The sequence below is a fragment of the Sturnus vulgaris genome, chromosome 3 (assembly GCF_052056855.1).
Source record: "Sturnus vulgaris isolate bStuVul1 chromosome 3, bStuVul1.hap1, whole genome shotgun sequence".
Lineage (NCBI taxonomy): Eukaryota > Metazoa > Chordata > Aves > Passeriformes > Sturnidae > Sturnus > Sturnus vulgaris.
In genome coordinates, this window is record NC_142245.1 from 57,408,204 (window position 1) to 57,429,935 (window position 21,732).

Genomic DNA, 21,732 nt, shown 5'->3' on the forward strand with positions numbered 1-21,732 from the left:
TTTTGTATAGAAGTTTGAGATTTTAGTATTTTTTTCCAATTTAGCGTAATTTGTGAAGCATAAACTAGAGAAAATTGTCAAAACAATACATTTTGAAAGGATATAATGACTTTCTTGACAAAAATGGGGTGACTAACACTAGAAATAAATGACATTTGTTTTATCTTGATTCTTGCCATATGCTAGACTGAGCTCATTCCATACATACAAATCCTAATTATCTCTAAGCTGTTATAATTTTGATAACTTCACTTACAAGAAGATATCACATATCACAGTATAATGTGCTAGTTTAGCAGATGATTTTTTCTCCTGATATTTTTTCCACTCCCACATAATTTTGTGTAATCTCATCCCACTCTATTTATTTTCTTCAGCACAATGCAAAGGAAGTGAAATGGTATGTTGCTGTATTTAATGTAATTCAATGCAATTAATGTTAAAAGGAATATATTCTCTGGCTTCTAGTTGTATCTTTATTTTATTTTCGAAGTTACTTCACTCAGGTTTTGCTACATTCAAATATAAAACATAAGCACTTAAGTACAACATACAAAAAATTATGTAGAAAAAATCATGCAGTTTTACAGTGTATATAGATTCCTGGAGAAGTAAGGAGAGTTTTCAGCTATCTTGGACTTCTAGAGGGAAGTCTTTGTCCTGTTTAGGAGATTGGTTGACAGTCCCTTGGGAGGCAGTCCTGAAAGGCAAAGGAGTCCAGGAAGGCTAGTCTCCTTCAGGAAGGAAATCTTAAATGTGCAGGAGCAGGCTGTCCCAATGCACTGAAAGATGAGGCAGCAGGAAAGACCGCCCTGGCTGAACAGAGAGCTTTGGCTCAGAGATAAATGTGGTGTTCCACAAGTGATGTTCCCCAGATCTCAGGACTGGGGTCTGTTCCTTTTCTTCATTTAATATCTTTACCAATTATTTCGGTCAGGGAATCAAGTGCAACCTCAGTCAGTTTGCAGTTGAGACACCAGGCTGGAAGGGAGTATTGATCTGCTGGAGGGCTCTGCAGAGGGCTCTGGACAGGCTGGATTGATGGGCTGAGGTCAATTGTATGAAGTTCAGTAAGGCCAAGTGCCAAGACCTTCCTCTGAGGCACAACAGCCCCAGGCAATGCTACAGGCCTGGGGAAGAGTATCTGGAAAGTGGCCTGGCAGAAAAGGACCTGGGGGTGCTGGTCAAGAACCACTGAATCTGAGCCAGCTGTGTCCAGGTGGCCAAGAAGGCCAATGGCAAACAGAAAAAAATATATCCAGCAGAACCAAGGACGTGATTGTCTCCTTGTTCTCAGCACTGCTGAGGCCACACCTTGAATCCTGTTTTGGGCCTCTCACTACAAGAAGGACATTGAGGTGCAGGGGTGTGTCCAGGGAAGGGCAACAGAGCTGAGGAAGGGTCTGGAGCACAAGACTTGTGAGCAGTGGCTGAGGAAGCTGGGGTTGTTTACCTTAGAGAAAAGGAGGCTCAGGGAAGACTTTTTTGTTTTCTGCAGCTGCCTGAAAGGAGATTGTAGCAAGATGGGTGTCAGTCTCTTCTCCCTATTAATAAGTGATAGTAAAAGAACAACCTCGAGTTGCACCAGAGGAGGTTTAGACTGGACATTAGGAAAATTTCTTCGTGGGAAGAGTTGTCATGCACTAGAATAGGCTACCCAGCCAAGTCATTGAGTCCCTGGTAAGGGACATGTAGATATGTAGATGTGATGCTTAGGGACAAGGTGAAGCAGTGGAATTGGACTGGACCAACAGTTGGACTTGATGATTTTACAAGTCTTTGTTCAAACTATATGATTCTTTGATTAAAAGTTTATACATTTATGCTTGATACAGTACATGAAAACCAGATGTAGAACTGCACACGTCTCTCAGGAGTTGTGTGGCAATGCTTCCAGGTTGTACATAGATACTGTGTGGCAGTTTAGGACAGGAAGGAAGTGGCAACTACTGCTCGCTGCAAAACCTGCAAGAAGAAGGGTATGCTCTTTTACTCAAACCAGGCTCAGTATTCACAGTTACAGCAAATGGACTCAAAAGAGGTCAAGACACTTACAGAGATAGCCCATTCTGCACCCTTACAAAATATCAAAAAATTAAAAATGCCTTCCAGGAAGACAGTTGTCTAGTCTGAGCTTAAATATCTTCCACGACTCCAGTTTCACTTCTTTCTTATGGTATGTGGTGCAAAGCTTTATTTCCTCCTAAAATTTTTGGTTCTAATGTGACAATACCATGTACAAGGTAAGCAGATTACTTCTTGTCCTATGTGCTGTGGACACTGAGAAGTGATGATTCCCTTCCTTTTAGTGGTCCTTTAGAATGTTTTTATACCTCATGCCACTTTTTAATCTCTAGATTGAATAACGATTTCAGACTTTTCTTTTGGATTAAGTGTTCTAAACTTTCCACTATTCCCATGACCATCCTCTGGATTTTCTCTACCTGATTTAGATATTTTTTGAAGTCTGGCAACCAAAACTGGACCAAGTAGAGAGTGATATAATACTGAGGCAAACTGAAACATTACTGTACCTCTTTTATAGGCAGTATTTCTCTTTTGAGGAAGAGTGCCCCAAATGCTTCAGTGCAAAAGACCTCTTCGTGTCTCAGCTAAAAGCAGCAGCCCTTGAGGGTGATAAATATTATCAAATCTAATCACCTGTCCTTGCAGAAAAGACATTTACACATACCCAAGAGGCAACAGTTTCAGATAATGACTTTTTAACAATTAAAAGCAAAATATAAAAAGTAATAATGACAAATACATTGTCCTTAGGATAGCACAGACAATTTTTTCCTATTTGAGCTTTTAGAACATACAGTGCAGCATTTAGTGCTGAAATTAAAGCTTACACTAGCAAGTACTTTGCTAAACTGCTTCAGACAATAGTAGTATTACTGTGTGAAGTCTGAGCTTTTGCAGTGAAGATGCTCTGATTCAGGTGAATATTCCTACCCTTAACCTAGAAAAATAAAATAATATTTTCTGAAAGAGGCAGGAAAATGAGGAATTTTTTCAGCAAAAAGATATATGTAGAAAGGGGGAACTCAGAAACATGTTAGCATCCTCTTCCTTTGCCATTTTTGGTGCTGCAACTGGCATGGGGTAAGGCAGAGAAGAAGAACAAAGAGGTAAGAAAAATTGGATGAGAAAAGCTTTTCAGTTCCCCTCCTACACACCCTCCTCCTACCCCACCCCCCCAAATACCCCACAACCAACCAAACAAAAAATCCTACAACCTTTCAAAAGGAGGACATTTTCAGGCCCAGTATGCCTGGCTACACACATTGTCAGAAAGAGGTAATTTTTGTGGATGGCTGGAGGTGACCTAAATGTGTATATCCCAGTTTCACATGAATTCTTGCTGTAGCTCCTGCTATGTCTGCTTCTTCTACATAGTGTGCAATCCATAACTGCATAGTGTTGGGATAGGTGCCATGAGTATAAGTGTTCATATCACGAGGGTAGCACCAATTAACATATGACTGGTGCTAAGGGACGGGGTGATGCTGAGTAATCTCTGCTGCCTAACTCAGATTTTATCCATCCACTCAGTAAACACCCTGCATGCTAATATTGTAGAATCACTGCAGCACTGCCAGCAACGATGAAAAACTAAGAGGTTCATTGGCACCGCTTCTCCCAACTTCTCCATTTCAGCTCCAAATGAGTGGGTTTTTTTCCCAATGACACAGACCAGAGATGATCCATCTCTCAAACAGAAAAATATCCCTCTGCCTCCTGCATGAAGCTAGCCTTAATGGTATCAATTAAAATGAAGGAGTGAAAAAGTGAAAATAAGTCATAGAGATTATGCAATATCTTTGGAAGAGGCAGAATCACGTTTTATACTGGGGGTACAAGCACTGTTGCATGGTTAGCGTGGTTAAGAGCTCGAAAGTGGCAGACCGTCTTGCCAGCTCCTTTGAATATTTCTGTCCTGCTGCTGTTATGTAAGAGTTGCTGTCCCAGTTTGCTTGTGCAGCTCTCAGCCTTACGCGTGATGATGCTCTGGAGCCTACGCCAAAGGTAATGCCCTACAGCACGCTCTATATTGCAGCAATAATAATAATAATAATGATAGTAATAGAACTAGTAATAGTAATTAGCAGCGACAGCTCTAAACAGTCGTTCTCGAAGTATTTCGGCTACTCGCCAGACCGCACTTCGGGGCTGAGGCCGGTGTCTCATGCTCCGACTGCTCGGCACAGCGGTCAGCGCAGCCGCCCCCGGACAAGCTGCCCCGGCTCTGCTGCTGCTGCTGCAGCCGCGGCGGGGCGGGGCGGGGCGCGGCCCCCCCGCGATGCGCGCAAGGACAGCGGGCACCGGGGCACGGCTGCAGCCCGCAGGCGGCGGCGGCCGCGCACCGACTGGGGAACACCGCAAGGGTACGGCACACGCACCCCCCACAAGCACCCGACACACGCATCCCCGGCACAAACACCCCGCACACGCACCTCTCACACGCACCCGCACACACACATCCCCTGCACACACACTCGGCACACTCACCCCTCACAGGCATCCGCACGCATCCCTCCGCACGCATACCCGCACACGCATCCCTGCACACGCACACGCACCCGCACCCGCACCCGCACACACACTCGGCACACGCATCCCCGCACACGCACCCGCGCTCCCGCCCTCTCCCCACCCCCGCACCTGCTTCCTCGCCGCGGGCCGGCGGGGCGGGGCGGCGCGGCGTGTTGTGCTCGGTAACCAGGCAGCTGCGCCGAGGCGCGGAGCAGCGCGGTGCGGCGGGCGGAGGTAGGGCGCGGTGCCGCGGGGCCGGGGTGGGGGGTCCCCGGGGCCGGGGGTGTTGGGCGGGGGCCGCCGCTCCGGTGAGTCCGCGAGTGGCTGGAGCGCGGCCGGGAAGAAGGGAGTCCCACGGGGCAGCCTCTGCCGGCTGCCCGCCAGCCGCCTTCTGCCCCACTACGCAGAACTGTCTGGAGGTGAATCCGAAACTCGGTGCCGTGGCTGCGGAGTTTGGCCGTGTTCCGGAGTGGGTCTGAGGTTTTGCCCTTTCGGAGCGGGCAAACCCGGCGGAGGGCTGTGGTGGTTCTCCTCCTGAAGTGCACGTACGTGTGTGTTGCAGAGATAGCCAGTTTTATGCTCAGTCACACGCTGCAGGCCAAAACGTAGTTAACCAAAGGAAATGTGACTATTGATGGGCGCTCCCGGGAAGCCAGTTTTAGCCTGGGTTTCACGCAGTGATGGTGCAAAAAGGACGAGCGCACCACGACAGAGATGCATAGAGCCCATATGTTCCCTGGCTTGTGTGGTAACTCCTCGGAGGTAAGACCTGCTGAAATTCCCACCGACAAGGTTGTTACTAGCATTCTGACAACCATATTCATGCTGAGGAAAAGTGCTTGTAAGGACTATTAGTAACCTGCTACGAAAAACTAGACATTGGAATTTGATGAGGAAATACTTATGTGAATCATATATGTGATGGTGAGGGAAACTCCGGTGCGTCTGGCTGTGAGGGGTTTATACCTATGTGGCTTGTAGGGAAATAGTATGTGGTGTTTCTGGCTGCCTGCCAGAACTCTTCTAGTGCGGAGCCTGTTGAACGACTCCTAACAGGCACGCGCTTTCCTGTAGTAGTACTAGTGATGGGACTGTCTGCTCTCCGTGATCTGTGATAATGAATTTTGTGATTCTCGTGTGCACTTCAACATTAAACAGATCACAAGCTGTAAATGTTGATGGGCTATGTTAGCATGTTGCCACTGGACAGAAAAAAGCTATGTAATTTTAATTGGTAAACAGAAAGGCTTTTTATTTGTTATACTAAACGTTTGTTTGCTGAATGACATGAAAAAAACTGATTTCTGAGGTACAGTGTTACAGTTTTGGTGTTACTTCTTTCCTGGTGAGAAAGGAATTCTCAATTCAGGCATTGTCATTTGGAATGTTTCACACATTCCTTAAAGCCCCGACGTTTTGCTCTGAGAAAGGAGCTCTCCAGAATGAGCATGGTGCTGCGTGTTGGAATGATTGAATTCTCATCTTTGCAAACTCTGTTAAATGTGAATGTAGAAGGAACCATCCCTATGCTTCCCAACTGTTCCTTTAATTCCTGTCATAGTGTCTGCTTTGGTTTGTTCGTTTGCTATTACCTTCTGAAATAATGTCCGTCAATGGAAATTCCATGTTGCAGAGTATAAGATACCAGTGCTTATGAATTTTACAGGTGAATCCAAATACGTTTGAGATTTTTTTTAAATTTTTATTCTATTTTTACTGTAAGCTATTGTAATAAGTTTCAGTAGTGGGCTACTGTAATTAATACAGACACAAGAATTTTTTAATGACTATATGCCTTCATGCACCATTACTTTCTCTTTATTAAACATGAGAGTCCTCAATGATGTAGTTTTGGGATCTTAAGAGCTTAAGAACTTCACTGGAGCCATGCAGCAAGCACACTGCTCAAAGAAACTAACTTTGATACTGGATCAGGGAAAGCAGAGGCACGTAGGGAAAGAACAGCACTCTGATAATATTTAAATCTGGAGAGAGAGTAAGAGTTCCTGGCCATGAAAAGGATCTTCCTGGGTGAGGCACAGAACAAAGCATGAACCTTTAAGACCAGCACAGTGAAAGTGATTGGTGGGGGGCTACAGAGCTCTGGTCCCAAGAGGAATATATATACATTCACCCTTCAGACAAGACACCACATTAACCCACCTTGGTTATGCTATGTTAAAGGAAGTCAGTTGTGGCTCAGTTTTTTCCTATCAACAAGTGGCCGTAGTTATTGAGAAATTACATCCATCAAGCATAAACAATTGTTTTTATACTTACTCATTACTATAGCTAGTGGCAAAACTTTGGAGTTCTTGTGTTTCCTGAGAGGTCATAAAACTAGCAGCAGTGGTGCACATCTGAAGTGAATCGACTTTTGGTTTTGTTTCACCCAAAAGCACAGTTTAAAGGGAAAAACAGAGGGATTTCTGCTTTTGCATTGGTATGGCAGTTGGTTGCCACTTGCTTATAAGTTATACTTAAGCAAAGTCTCTTGCTTGGGAGATGTGCAGGAATACCAAAGAACTGACGCTTACTTGCTTATCTCAAACTCGGTTTGACCCACCCTTTCCTGAGATGCTTCAGTGTTTTCTGTTTTAGTGGTCTTTCTTTTTATTTTCTTTTTTTTTCTCCCACAGATGTACCACTGCAATACTCTTGTCCTATAGGTTGTATTATGCCACAGAAGTCCTAGATGCCATCAGTATTAAACAAGAAAAATCAGATCAATTTCCTACCATTAACAGGCTTACACTTCAGATGTGAACTTCACTCTGTCCTATTTGCTTGTGTATTGTGACCTCTGATCTTAATCTCTCCCTTTGTCTGCGCAGATAGTAAACTCTTTTAGGCATGGATTATATCCTGTGTTTGTAGAAGGTAATGAGCTACTGATCCCAGTCTCCTGCTATTTCCAACAACTATATAACTGTAATATATTCCTGCACAATTTCAATAACAGGATTACTAAACTGTAGTTTTGCGCTGTCTTTAACTTTTTGTGTCAGTAAGTCTGAATGACCTTTCTTCGTGTGTATCTAAAATGTATAGATACTGCCAATTTTCCTAAAAAAAAAAGTCTCTGCTTTTTATTTTCTCCTAGAACAGTTTGAATTTTCTGTTAAAATGGAATTACAGCTTTCAGGACAAGAATCACACCACTGGATTTTTGTCCATCTTACCAAAAAACTAATAAAAACTAGATAATAAAACACTCACTTGCTGTAATGCAAATACATACATAGGTATGTGCATGACTAGGATCCTACAAATAATTTTTAAATACTGGAGTACAGTGGGAGGTAAAACATAGAAGACTGTGTGCCATATATGCCACAGATTTAAATGTCAGATGTGCAAATTACCTTGAACTTTCAAATTATTAATTGCTGTTGCAAGACCTTCAAGCTTCTGCAGAATGAAAAACTTATGTTCAACTCCAAAATATGCTTAAAGATACCTAGATGAACCAAAATAGACTGGAGTACCAAAAAGGATCTAAATTTCTCTCTCTGCTGCCCCACACTCCCCAAGAAAAACAAATTTCAATACCTCCAGGTAGTTACTGCACATTAAGTCACTGTGAGCTTGGATGGTCAGTGAGAAAGAACATTGTGTTTCAGTGTTCCCATTTCAGTGCATTTTTTGTCAGCAGAGAAAGGAAGCACGGAGTGACAATGTTGGTATTCAACTATCAAAAACACCTTTCAGAGCCAAAATTGCATTTTCCATGATCTTATGTGGTGTACAGTTATGTCCCACTGCCTTTGGGTAAGTTCCAGTATTCACTGACTTCTGCTGCATTGGGTTTAAGCGAACAACTGCAGACTTGCAGTTCAACTGTCAGAAAAATTACCAAAGGGACTCTTTTTTGGCCTGAATTTTGGAAGATCAGTGAGGAGATACTGCATTTTCTCTGAGGAAAATACAAGAACCATGTTGAATCACTCTACTCCACTTCTTCATCCTAACTCAGAATTTTATATATCCAGTAGGCATCAAGTGCAACTTGACAGATTTACTCAAATAAATTTACAAATGGAGTCTCAATTTTTAATCTATCAGTTATCAATATCTTAGAAAGAATTTTGAGTTTTTCCACTTTTAGTTCATTTAAAAGGGTGCTGCTTCCATTTTTCGTCATGGCTTAGTCTATGAGAAATGTCTTCAGTGGAAAAATCAGTATAATACTAACTGAGGCAAATTGATCTCCCCTTGATCTTATTTTCTATTTTCTTTTTACTTATCTGGCTAAAAACCATTTGCTTGCTGCCTTTATTTCTCAGATGATCTTTCAGCGCGTTTCTCTTCATCCCTGTATTCAGCACACACTATGACAGTGTTCTTCACTTCTCATGCTCTGTTTCTGCCCACTTATTTCTGAGTTACGGCTTTTCCAATTACATCTGGAGCAGTTTTATTGTTCTGAACAAGTGTAAAGTTACTAGACTTTGGATTTAAAGAAAACCCAGCCTGCTTCACAGGGGAGGCACTGTGCTTTTCAGTCTAATTGACTTCTTTGCTGATTTCCCTTTTATTTGTTTGTCAAGCACTGTGTTTTTAGATCATCCTCTGAAATGCTTACACACTTTGGTTTATTCTTGTAATATTTTGGGCAATGTCAATTACTTCCTTAGTTGGAGCTATTTTCTATTGATTAGAATTTTCTTCCCACTAATAACTAACACCCAAACCAAAACAGCTGTTTTTCTGACTATTTGCTGTTTAAAAATGCAGTTATAACCTTCAGAAAATTCTGGTTCCTCTCTTTCTGTGAATCACTTATTCCTGACTGGCAGGAGCTCACTGCTGTCTCATAGAATTGCATCTGTTCCAGTAGTGTCTATCAACCTGGCAGCATTTCCGAGACCTCTTATGTTTCAGAAACGGAATCTGTGGGTCAAAGTGGACTTTTAGCCCTACAGCAGTAAACTGTGCTTGGAAATTATTTTCCTGGATTTTTTTTTCCCTTGATCAGTTCTGTGCAACTCTTGCTTACTACAGAAGTCTGCCTCTTTGTTAATATATAACGGCACTTCAGTACTTGACCCTATTTCAGTTGTTCCTGAGATTCTGTTCAGTTCATGTGCTATAGTTACTTTAGTTACTGTATTTCTTATATTTGTGTAGCATTTGACTTGCAAATGTCTTCTAGCTGCAGGACTTCCTTGAATTTACTACTCTGTTCATTGTCCTCTCACTGCCTGCCTCTATCTATCTCTTGCTCTCCTCAATATCTTTGTTTAATATTTGTGTTTACCTTTGTTTCTCTAGAGTTTTTTTTATCTATTCTGGTGCTATAATGGGAGTTTGTAGAAGTCTAAAACGATATTTTCAGGTACAACCATACTTTCACATCAGTAGCTTTTCCTGGCTCCTATATGTGGCATCAGCCTGGGAATCACAGAATGGTTAAGATTGGAAGGAACCAGTGGTGGGGTCACCTGGAGTCTGCAATTAGTGGCAACATGAAGTACAGTCAGGGAATTGTTTACCTCTTCTTGGTCAGGTTTATCTCCAGCCCTTGTTGCACATTGCATATGTCGTCCTCACCCAGCGGATGTCTCTGTTTTTCTAGAACCACAGAGCTGACAGGCATGTCTGTTTTCCTTTAATATGTTTTGTAAACTTTGAGAACTAAAAGATAAGTTACAATCTGGTCTTGCCAATGGTATACTAGTTTTTCAATAAAATTAAACTATCTTTTTCAATTCAAAGTGTTCCTGAGCACAAAGAGAAAAAGAAGATTAAACAGAGGACCCAGAAAAGTTAACCCATAAATTTTCTTATTTCTTCCATAGAACAGACATTTCTCTTTCCTGGCATTTGAAGTGAGGAACCAAATAATCCAGAGAATTGTAAACTGCAATTTATTAAAGCCTAATGGCTCTATATGAGAGAAGTTCGTGTTTCCTCTTTTCATCTAGACCCAGAGTACCTGGATATTAATATAAGAAAATGGTGTCAGTAAAGCGTAATCCATTAAATCCAGATAAGTGGCAAATGTAATAAAAGATTTACCTAATTTATATGCAAACTCTGTTTCACACTCTTGTGTGTTGATTCCATGTATGTTCAGGAAAAAAAACAAAGAAAAAGAATAATTTATAATATTGAATAATCACTTGTTGAATGCTAAAACAGGGAATAGCTCATATTCAGGGCTAGCTTCAGGTTTATTTCAGGCTAAGACTTATGAGATTTAAGCCATGCACTTTTTTTAAAACCCATGTATTTTGAAAACATACCCATCTGAATACATCTCTTTGTGTCTGACATGCGAATTTAAAAGTAATTTCATTTATTAAAAATTATTTTGTGTCACGACAATGCAAAAAAAATATTTTTAATGCTTGCAAATCTGAAAAATGTAATCTTTCAGCAGGAAAAAAAAATAATTTGTTGATGGCTTTAAGTATTTGTAAAAGTCATGAAAAATTCTCATTCTACATTACATTGAATACCTGACTGTCCACATAAGATTTTTTTTTCTATGAAACTTTAGGTCTTGCCAGAAGAGAGGTGCGAAGGTGCATGAAGCTTTGTTTCATCTATTCTGCTGGTGCTGTGCTGTTTTCTGAGCTGTGCTTTTCTGCCTGTGGAGGTGACTGTGCACACGAGAATCTTTCCTTCCTACCTGTACTAACTTAGCGTCACCTTTAAATGAGTTAATTCCCACTGCTTGCAAAGGAGCTGTTGAATGAGGAGCTGTATTTAGAAACGCATATTCTTCTTATGCAGCATATAATTTAATATCAGCTAAATAAATTATTAATTGCAAGTCTGCCATTTATCGCTGCACTGTGACTCAGCCTGCTGTATGAGTATATTGAACATACATCTTCATAACACTTTCCCAGACTCTTTTAACTTGGACTTGGATCAGCATGTTCCACAGCTCCTCTAAATCTGCTCATGTACAGCTGATTTATGCCAGCTCTGTCAGTGTGAGTGAACTGGTGTTCTGATATTGTTACTGCTGTTAGCCAAAAACCCAATCAGATGAAGCATTTTTAATACCCTTTATCCCTGCCCGTAAATTAGTCTAGCAGCTTGCTACTAAAAGTGGCTGTACCCAGCTTACAGTACTGCTCAAAATGTTAGCAGTGTCACTGCTGCAGAAACAAAGCTACATTTAACCCACTGTGTTACAAATATTTCTGGTTTGGATGGGGTTGGGAAAGCTGATGTTTCATTTAAATATTGCAGAGGAAGCAAAGTTCACCAAGCTGTCATATGTGAGCACAAACAACAGAAATCCTCCTGCTGCTCCCCATCCACCCAGTCAGGTGCTATTTGGTGAGCTGTTGCTGATGCTTTCTGCAGGGATTTAGCAACACCAGGGGACCATCAGTCCCAGCTGATGAAAGATGTGATGGTGGCACCTTCTCATGCCTTGTTGACACAAGTGTGAGCTTCCTGCCAGGGTGCCTTTCCATGCTTGGGAAGTGGTGGCTGATAGGCAGAGTCCCTGTGCACCCCAAGAAGTGTGTAGGGCAAAGCCTGGAAGGTGGGAAGGGCTATGGAGAGGAGGAGGCCCTTAAAGGAGAGAGCAGACACACATGGAAAGAGAGCGGGAATAGCGCATCCAGGTATTATGTAAAGTGTAGACATATGTAAAAAATAGCAGCAGTTTGTCTGGAGTAGGTATTAGTACCATGGTGGCCGTGGCATGCAAGAGAACAGCCCTTTGCAGTCTGTTTTGCCCTGTGGCCCATCAGAAGTGTGCATCCTTCAGCTCCACTAATTTAAAGCCAACTTGGGGCTGCTGACCTGAGCAGCATTTATGTATCCAAAATACAAGGTAAAAATACAATAAAAAACATCAGTAAGAGGGAAAGCAGCATGTATCTTGGGTCAGACAAGGTTTGAAAGATTAGAAAAGGAAATGTTGAAATATCATTTCCTCTGGCCGCCCTTACATGTTGACACAGCTCCTTTGGGACAGTTCATTGTGCCTGAAGATGTGCAGCCTAAAGGCTTGTGTGCCTGATAACGGAGGACTCTATTCTCTGACAGACCTTGGGGCCAGGAAAAGAGGCAGGCGCACAACACCAACTTGTGATATTGATCCGTTGCATATTGTCTTGAATTTGGGGTGCACCCAGAGTGTATGGTGTGAATCCAATTATTCTTAACGTCTATACACTCAGTTATTTCTCAGCAGGGAAATCACTGCATACACAACATGTACTTGTTCCTCAGAAGATAAGATGTTATTGCTAGTGTTATCTGAAGAATCTAATTGCATTATTTTTAGACCAGATTTACAGTCACATAAATTTTTATTATAGATACATAAGTGTAGCAGTGTTCATGTAGCAGTTCTAGTTCACAGCTTTTGATGTTAAATGACACAAAATATAGCATCATTATACACTAAAAATATATATATAAATGCAACTTTATTTAATAATGAAGTATATTAATCTCAATATTTCAGAGTAGACCACATTGTCATGTGGAGTTAGGAGTTATCCTGACCAATGAGTTTCGTTACATGCTTCTTCCGACTGTCATGAAATAGAATGAGAGTTGTACAGTTTTTGGATTTTTGCAAGTGGTTTTGTTTTTCTTTTAATCTTAATAGTCTCTATGTTAAAAAGTGTTACAGTATTACTTCTAATACTTATAACTTTATTATTATTTCTAAAACAACATCCACAAGCATCCTTGGGAAAGCATCGATGTCTGGTGTGTTGCCAGTTGTGTTTAATGATTTGTTTTTGCAGCTTCATTCTGCTTGATGGTTGCCAAGCAAGTTTCAGCATTAATCATGTCTCTGGCTGGGGTGTACACTATAAGCAAAACATAAACCCTTTACCTGTTAAGACAGCTATTAAGACTCAGTTTTCCAGAGCTTGTAAAAGCTTCCTCTAAACATTGGTACTTTCTTTCTCAGGTGTTGAGGTTGTTTGCCATTGCTTTGCCCCCGCCCTATGGGGGCCAGCGTTGGACTGGAGGTGTCTGACTGCCCCGGGGATGCTCTGCCATGGCTGAGGGTGGAACGCTAAAAGGAATCCATCCAAGATCCTCGTCTCACTGAGCTCCACAGCTTGGAGGGAGAATTCTGTTAGGGGAAGTGGACTCGCTGCAAAGAGATCATGGCTTCATCCCGGCTAGTGGCAAGATCTAGAGACATTGCCAATGTCATGCAACGGCTTCAAGGTAAGTGACTGGCTTGGGCTGGCGCTCTCTGCCACGCCCTTATAAATTCTAATTTATAATCATAAATTAGAAGTTCCTATTTTCTACTATACTGAACAGTCGGAACAATATTTCTGAAGTTAAGTAACTTTTCTAAATTTATCTACTGAAAAGTACTTCTAGTATATCTAAATGACTGTGATTATGAGTTCTTTGGCATTAGCATTAACAGTGATAATTCAAAGGGATTTGGTTCTGTTTCTCCCAGGTTACCTGATGTATCAGTTTTCTCACAGAAAAGAGAATAGAAATTCTATTCATCCTTTTCTCAGCTACAAAGTCAACTGGTAGATCTTTTATACTGATAAACTAATATTTGTTAATTTAGCAATGAGAACAGTGCTTTATTATACTGTTAAGCATTGAAGAATTCATAGCTCAGTGAGCTTATTATTAGTCCTCAAGTTGATGACCTTTCAGATAACACATCACAGGATGTCTTTGCTATATTTGTTGAGTATTCATTATGGTTTTATGTTCCTATAATATAGCATTACTAAATAAATTTATTGTGTTTTCTTAGAAGTTATACACCTAAATGCTGCTGCGAAAAGCTTGCATTTGGATTTTTTTATTCAAATAATGATATTACTAGAAACAAATTCTCAATGCTGCTGTAGATTTCATTCCTATTGACTTTTGAACTTGATCATGAATCTCTGGCCTTCTTTCCTCTACAGATTAGTTTCCACTGACTTTAACAAAAGCTTATATGCCTAGGACCTTTGATACTCCCTTCTACATCCTCTAAATATGGAAGCTTAATCTACTTGTGGGTTTTCTTTCCATTTATTTTTTCAGTTCAGGAGATCTGAACTTAGCTTCCCAGCCACTAGCTACTACTAGTACAAATGATTTCCAAGTAGCCTCAGTAGATAAATGGAAGAGTTTGTCTTATTTAGACCTGCTACAGCACTTCATCAATTCCAACATGGTTCTCCTTGATTTTCTCCAGCCTTTTATTATATGTTACCATTCTGTTTTTATGTCATTTAATTCTTAGGCCACAATGTTGGATAATGGCTGTTCAAAGTGCCAGCAAACATAGTAAGGAAATATTTCATGCTCAGAAGATTTATGGTTTAAACATATGATGAAATGCATGAGAGAAATGGCAGGGGTACTCAAAGGTTTTGGAGGCATATTGCAAAGGAAAGCATCAGGGAGCTGAACTGTGTTCACAGAAGATTAACCAGGCTGGTACTCTGAAGCAGTGTATAAAGAGGATGCTACAGAAGGTATTTACAGAGTGTGGGGACCATTAATTATCAGACTGTTACGTGCTGAATTTCTAAACATCTGTAAAGCTGTTGCTGATAAAATGGCTGTTCTGCTTATTTACATTTTGGGATTTTTTTACACTTTTTCTTAATTTTTATGTATTTGGCTCTGCTGAAATCTGATGCATGGTTCAGTCTGCTATAATGTTTTTATATTATTTTATTTTTGGAAATTAAGCAAAAATAGTTACATGAATTCTGAATTGAAGAAATTTTAAAAGAACTAAATGGAAATTTGGCATTGCATGTTAATTTCAAGTCATATCTGTAACTGCATTATTTGCTTCTCAGATGAAAGCAGCTCAGCTTGGTGTTGATGGGATCTGATTTTGCTGCAGATGCACTATTTCAATAAATCACCTGTGCCAAAGCTAGAGTGCTTGGAGCCTAAATCTTTTTTTAGTCTGTGGTTCTGCATTATGGATGAGCAGGCAGTCTGCACTGCGACTACCTAAGCCCTTGTGTATTGAGGTTGCTCTACCTTTCAGAAATCACAGTCAGCTGAAATAGGAGTAGATGGGCATAGGAGCACAGAGATATTTCTTGGTGTGTTTGTGTGGCAGCCCAGAATCAGTGCAGAGCCGGGTGCACAGCTCAAGGTGAGAGTGGAACTGACAGTGGAATTTAAGGTGTAACAGGAATGGCACTGTTTTGGGGGATCCTTGGTCAGTGCAGAGCAGCAGTTGTGCTTTACAACATCTATTTTTGTAGCGGCCTGCAAGCTGAGGCAGGAGAGTTCTTCTTGTGTGATACTGTTTAGACAGTACTGCAAGGTGGCAGTGCTGGAAATTCATCAGCATTGAGAGGTAAAGCAAGCTGTGCTCCCACCTCCACATTGTTCTCATATTTACCTCATGGGTTTCCAGTGAGTGTTTGTGGTGGGAGAGCGTAGGAAATACCAGAAAAATGCCACTCTTCACTGGGATTCTCAACACTAGTTTTGAAATAGCTGCCACACTTTTAGCGAACACAACTATATATGCTCTCCTAAAATCTGTCAGAGAACAACAAAGTTGATTTTGTGTTGGTTGGGTTTTTTATTTGTTTATTTGTTTTTTTAAAGAGAAATATTTCCAGCCACTTCCCTCTGGTAATTATGACACTTGTAATACACTCTGTACATATACTGAGTTTTTGAATAACATGTATCACTGTCTCAGAAATTCACCTGGGACAAACAGCCAAGACAAACTTGCTAGTTGTATGTTTCTAGTGGTTCCTGAGCAGAGCCAGTGTACACCATCAATATGAGTTACATTCCTGGGACTGGTTTTTGGATTACTCTGGGAGTTAAAGCCAGTTGGCACAAAAGCACTGCCCCTTAGCCTACAGGAAATGCAAGTTCATTGGCAGTGTAGCTGTACACTAAAGATTCTTAAAGCATCTTTGATAGCTACAAATATCAAAGCAAGGAGTGCTGGAGGACAAGCTAGTAAATCTCTAATGGATTTGCAATTTCTGCCATCATGAAATGCAATCTTTTCTATTAGTATGCACTGTTACAGGCAAACTGCAGTCATGCTCATGCTGTTCTGAAGAAAAAAAAAGGAAAAAAAGAAACGTTTTATTTGTCCCATTCCTCAGGACTGTTGTTCCATTATGCTGGCTTGTTCTTACTGGCTTGAAAGGTGATGTTGAACAGTGACTGTAGCATACTATTACTGCAGGCTTTTCTAATTCCCACTTTTCTGTCTCTCTGTGGTTTTTTTTCCCTTCAATTTCTCATTTAGTAATCTGTGCTAAATGAAGACTTTTATGAATGTCATTGCGTTCATTATTGGGTGGTCCATTTAGTCAAACAGGACACTTTTTTCCTGTTCTGTAGTGGATCGCCAGAAATTCACTGCACTACAATCTAAACATATAAGCCACCCAAATTAGGTTGCTGTTTTATAACTAGTATTTTGAGACTGATATCCATTTTAACTCCATGCAGTAAAACCAGTTCTTGATACAATTTAAATTTTTTTACAAGACAATAGCTTTGTTGTCTAAAAAACCCTGTACAAATGATAGAGAAGCATGAAAAATTCTTTCCAATATTTCATTTCTTCTGGATTGCACCACTGTTCTTTATTAGCCTGTTAAACTCACTTTAGATTGTGGGTATTTTGGGGCTTTGTAAACTCATTGTAGAGATACATCATGATGTGGGAAAAACTAAGGTAGGAAAGCAAGGCACATGGTCATGCATGAAGACTAACCACGATGGAAGGGAGACATCATTCCAGTAACACTCATACACTCCAGAAAAGCTTCAATACAGGCCAGTCAAATTAGTTTCCAGCCCAGTCCTTATGTAAAATTACCTACAACTGACTATAATCTTCTATAGTTTTATGCCTTCCTTATATTAGCACTATTCACAGAATGTTGTGGGGTTTTTTTTCTCCTAGACTGTTCTTTCTTCCTTTCCCTATCCTCTTCCCCTTAAGTTTTTGCTTTTCTTTTCTTTCCTTTTACAGCCTAGCATTTCTTTTCCATACCAGCAGCCAATAACTAAACAATACTTTTTTATTTTTTCTGTTTATCTGATAGGCCCTTTGTTAATGTGTACCTGTGCTGGTGTTTTCCTCTGTTTTTCTCTCTTAAGTCAACAGTGCTGAGAGCCACAGTTGAACATTAAGCTAGTGTGATTTAACAGATACCTGCTGCTGAAAATGCCTTGCTTCGCTGCATGCACATTCCAAACTTCGTTTTAACCAGCACTCTTCTTCTTACCTCAGACCTGAACCAGCTGAGAATTGGTTTGTAGAGGGCTCCTGGGAAAAAGGCAGTGTCTCTCCTTCAGTGCCGTTCACCATTTTACTGTTGACAAACAGAATGCAAGGTCATGTTTGTAAACATCAGCGAAATGGAAAAGGTGTGCTTGATCAGGAAGGGCATGCTGCCCATCTTTGCACAGTTGAGTTTTATCCCCATATTACAAACACTTCTCTGGTCAAGGTTTCCTTCTGCCCAGTTTGCTTGTGTATACTGGTTCCATTTAGTCATGCTGATGCTTTTTTCTTTTAGTCTTTCACTATCTAAAATGTCCCAGTTTGATTCGTGCATCTTTCTTGGATTTTTCGTGAATTGTAGAAAACACCAGTGTAAATTATTAGTTTATTGGGTGAGAAAATCTGGTATCTAAGGTAATTCATTGCTCACTGGCAGTGTGTTAAGGGAAAATAAACACTTTTGACTCTATTGACTGGTATGAATTCTATGATGTGAAGGTCAAGTAAATCTAAACGATGAATTGGGAATCTGAATAACATTGCAGCCTACATGATACTTAAGAGGAAGTCAATCCGGATTTCAGTCTCTTTTTTATTATTTTTTAGTATGAAAAAAATTAAGTTATTGCTATTTTAGAACAAAATGCTGAAATACAAGGTTTATGTGTGAAGGTTAAGTCAGCTGGAAGAAAACCCCACCATCATAGCTGGAAAAGAAGATCATTAAAGGGTAAAACCAATGTTTTCATCTACTACAACAAAAACATGTGAAAGAATAGTCTGCACCTGGAAATATCCAAGTTAAATATTAGTTAATACTTGCTAAGGAAAGTTACTAAGGCATGCTGTAAAATCATCATTTTTAGAAGTATTTAATTTTGGTTTATGTATATGCAAACAAGTTCAGTGAGAATCCTCTTCAGGTTTTTTCTCACCCAAGTAGGTGATGGCAATGATCTGATCTATTGCTGGTAAAGAGAAGTTCTGAGCTACCTGTAGGTATTGCAAAAACATGGGGGAAAGGATATGATCAAAACATTTCACTAGTAGTACAAATGACTGAAGTACGAACTGAATTTAGGTATCAAGTTATATTAGAATATTTTGTCATATAGTTAGACTGTTTTGACATATGGTGCAGTAAGTATCTCAGTGGAAAAAGCCATATGCTGCCTTTTTTTTTTAACTGCAGTTAGCTTTCACTTTGTGTTTTCTTCAGTGAGAACACAGTCCTGGGGCAGTATGTGAAATGCAGAATGTATTTTAGCGAGCCATGGTCCTGTATTTTTATTTTTAGATGGCTTTTTATCATTAACAAATTTCAAGTTAGTGATTTTTTTTAAGTTAATGTTGCCATCTCTTTGCTTACACTTTTTCTACTGCTTTTGACCACAAAACTTACAGTGTAAATCAACATATTCCTACTTACTTTTTTTTTATGCTTTCACTTTTGATTATTACAGTACAGTTTCCACGGGTTGTTAAAATAATCTGTGCTCCTCTTTCCACTTGATTAGACAACCAGGATACAAAGCACTAAAAATCACACATAATTGCATATATATATTTGCATTTGAGTTTCTTTTTAAGGAAAAAACAACGTATTTTCCCAATTTTCATCTGGGATAAAGTATATATTTAGGGCAGAAAATGGCTGACACTGTGATGTCTCACTGAGAGAGATTGCTTTCATTTGGGTGTGAAGAAACACAGTTCAAAAATTGAAATTCTTCTTCTATGGTACTATTAAAACACTGACAGGATTCTTAAACAAAATGTTGGAGGCAAAATGCAAGAGGAAAATTTTCCTTGGACTACGTTATGGATGGTGGTTAAAATGCTGAGTCTTAAATATAGTGGATATCTGAAACATGTTAGGCAAGTTGTGTTTTACATGAACTTGTCTTCAGCAGCTCTGTGCTGCTCACTATGAATTTGACAAGTTTGTATCCATACTGCAGCTGTTTAATTTTGGTTTCGATAAAGTGTTATCTGAGGCTCAAAAAATGTTTTCAGTTAAGATTTTGTCTCAAAATAACATCTGCCATATTTGTTACTGGTGTGAAAAGAGATATTTCAGAAAGTCTAAATAGGGACAATTATGTGTCAATTTTGATGGTTTAGTGAAGATGGAGATTTTGAGAAGGAAAATATTGCAGTGTTTATTTTTGAGCATGCCCCCTCTATTCTGACAAGCTGCTAGACAGTTATTTTAGTAAGAGCTTTGGGTTGGGGGTATCAAGGAGCAGATTATCTTCAAAATATTTAGATGACATGTTTTTGTATGCAGGTTAGACAGTTTATCAGTTGTCTGTTTTGTGATTTCCTATTTCTATTATATATACCGCAGGCTTGAAAAATTGAACTTATTTCCTCAGAACTGTGCTGTAATACCTTCCTACAATATATTTTGGTGTGGTATTAAATTTGAACAAAGCTTATTGTCATCACCACAAATATTGCTCTCTTTTAGAATGCCACATTTGTTGTTTTTTAATACTAGAAGAACTGAAAAATGCAGGAGGACATGCCTCTTGTTACTAATTAATAGGGATTAAAATAGTTTTGTGGATGAGCTACTGCTGACCATGCTTCTATACTCATGTAGAGATTTCTGTAATAATAAAGGCAAACTATTTCAGTGAGAAAGTTCACCTTTTTTTTTGCAATTTTGCTGTCATCATGTGCTTCCCGTCTGTAGAAATCAAATGTTTCACTCTTTATTTACCAGGATGATAATATACTTGTAGGTAGAAAAAACACATAGATGAAACATAGCACGTAACAAGTATTAGTAATTTATTCCACAGACTTTTTTATAGAATGCCATTTTTATTTTGCACTTTAGTCTTCATTTGCTTAAAAATATCCTTGTTTCTATCACAAAGCTTCTCCTTGTGACTCATATCACCGAGTTCTAATTTTAGAGTCACACTGAGGTTTTTTGGTTGGCAGTTGTATGTATCCAAGTGAATCGTCTATTACTGGGTGTAAGAAAACAGGCTACTCTTTCTGTCTTTCATCCAAGATGAGAAAGAGCTTTATGAGGGAAGTATCAAAGACTTATTAATAATCCAGTAGTCTAGAAAGAAAGAAAGAAAACCTACCAAAACCCCCCTCTCTAGCTCTTTGGAATTTATGTCTCCATGGTAAACTAAAAAGTGATGTTTGAAAGATATTATTGCATTTTACAAGAAGTTATAACTGACCACCTAATTGCACAGCTATTTTTAAAATGAAAATTCTGATTGCTAGTATTTGGGGGTGTAAAATGTTGTTTTTCCCATTTGTTAGTAGATTTTAAGTTGGGGCTGCTCCATGTACAACATTCTTTGCAGAAGGGTGTAAAGAAACTGGGACTAACATTAGAAAACTAGCCTCCATCCTGTACTTTGAAAGAGATCCTGATTATTTTAACTTCTCAGTGATCATTTTAATTGAATATCAGAACTGTTAGGGAAGTAGCAGAAAAGCAGCTTGATGTTTCAGGATAAGCAGCCTCCAGGTAAGCAGGAGAAATGCTGAGTTTCTGCACAGCAAGGACAGTTCTTGGACTCCAGCTCAGCCCCTGCACGGCTGGGCCAGGGGGCCAGGAGCTCATACCTTTACCTGCCGTCCTCTCTCTCTCTGGTTTATCTACTTTGCATGATTTCCTGCTGAGGAGTCATTGTTGACAGAGATCACTGTGAAATATCTTTTGGAGTTTCATTATATGCAACATAAACATTAACATTTTAAGAGATGACGTTTGTGAAGATTCTTTTACTGTAATTTCACTAGATTTTATGTAATTACCTTTCAGTATTTGTTACATAGTCTTTTATACTTTTAAGAGGATTATGCCCTCGCTGATGTACATTGGTTTAAGTGACTATGGAGAATGTATGTAATCTCTTTGTAACACTGTTAGGCTTGTGACACAGCCCTGCAAAACCTGTAAATCTCTAAACTGAAGACTCTTGTATTCACCCAGATAAGAGATACAT

The 21,732-nt window shown here is 39.7% G+C and overlaps 1 protein-coding gene and 1 long non-coding RNA gene across 4 annotated transcripts; one reads left to right on the top strand and one right to left on the bottom strand.

Annotated features, from left to right (window-relative positions):
- Window positions 1–462: 462 nt before the first annotated feature.
- Window positions 463–5,287, bottom strand: LOC148224360 (uncharacterized). Of its 3 annotated transcripts, none has more exons than XR_015802467.1 (2): window positions 4,669–5,287; window positions 463–1,965 (listed from the first exon to the last, which is right to left on the bottom strand). XR_015802467.1 is itself a non-coding variant. In XM_088161721.1 (2 exons), exon 1 carries the CDS (start codon window positions 4,550–4,552, stop codon window positions 4,124–4,126), a length of 429 nt encoding a protein of 142 aa, XP_088017847.1. In that variant the 5' UTR covers window positions 4,553–4,641; the 3' UTR covers window positions 463–1,965; window positions 2,535–4,123. The 3 variants fall into 3 exon arrangements, 1 of the variants encoding a protein (XP_088017847.1); XR_015802468.1 differs by having other exon boundaries at window positions 463–2,627; XM_088161721.1 differs by lacking the exon at window positions 4,669–5,287 and adding an exon at window positions 2,535–4,641.
- Window positions 4,717–15,827, top strand: LOC148224361 (uncharacterized). The gene is made up of 3 exons (XR_015802469.1): window positions 4,717–4,773; window positions 13,442–13,707; window positions 14,750–15,827. It is a non-coding gene; the product is annotated as an uncharacterized LOC148224361 (long non-coding RNA).
- The last annotated feature ends 5,905 nt before the right edge of the window (window positions 15,828–21,732 follow it).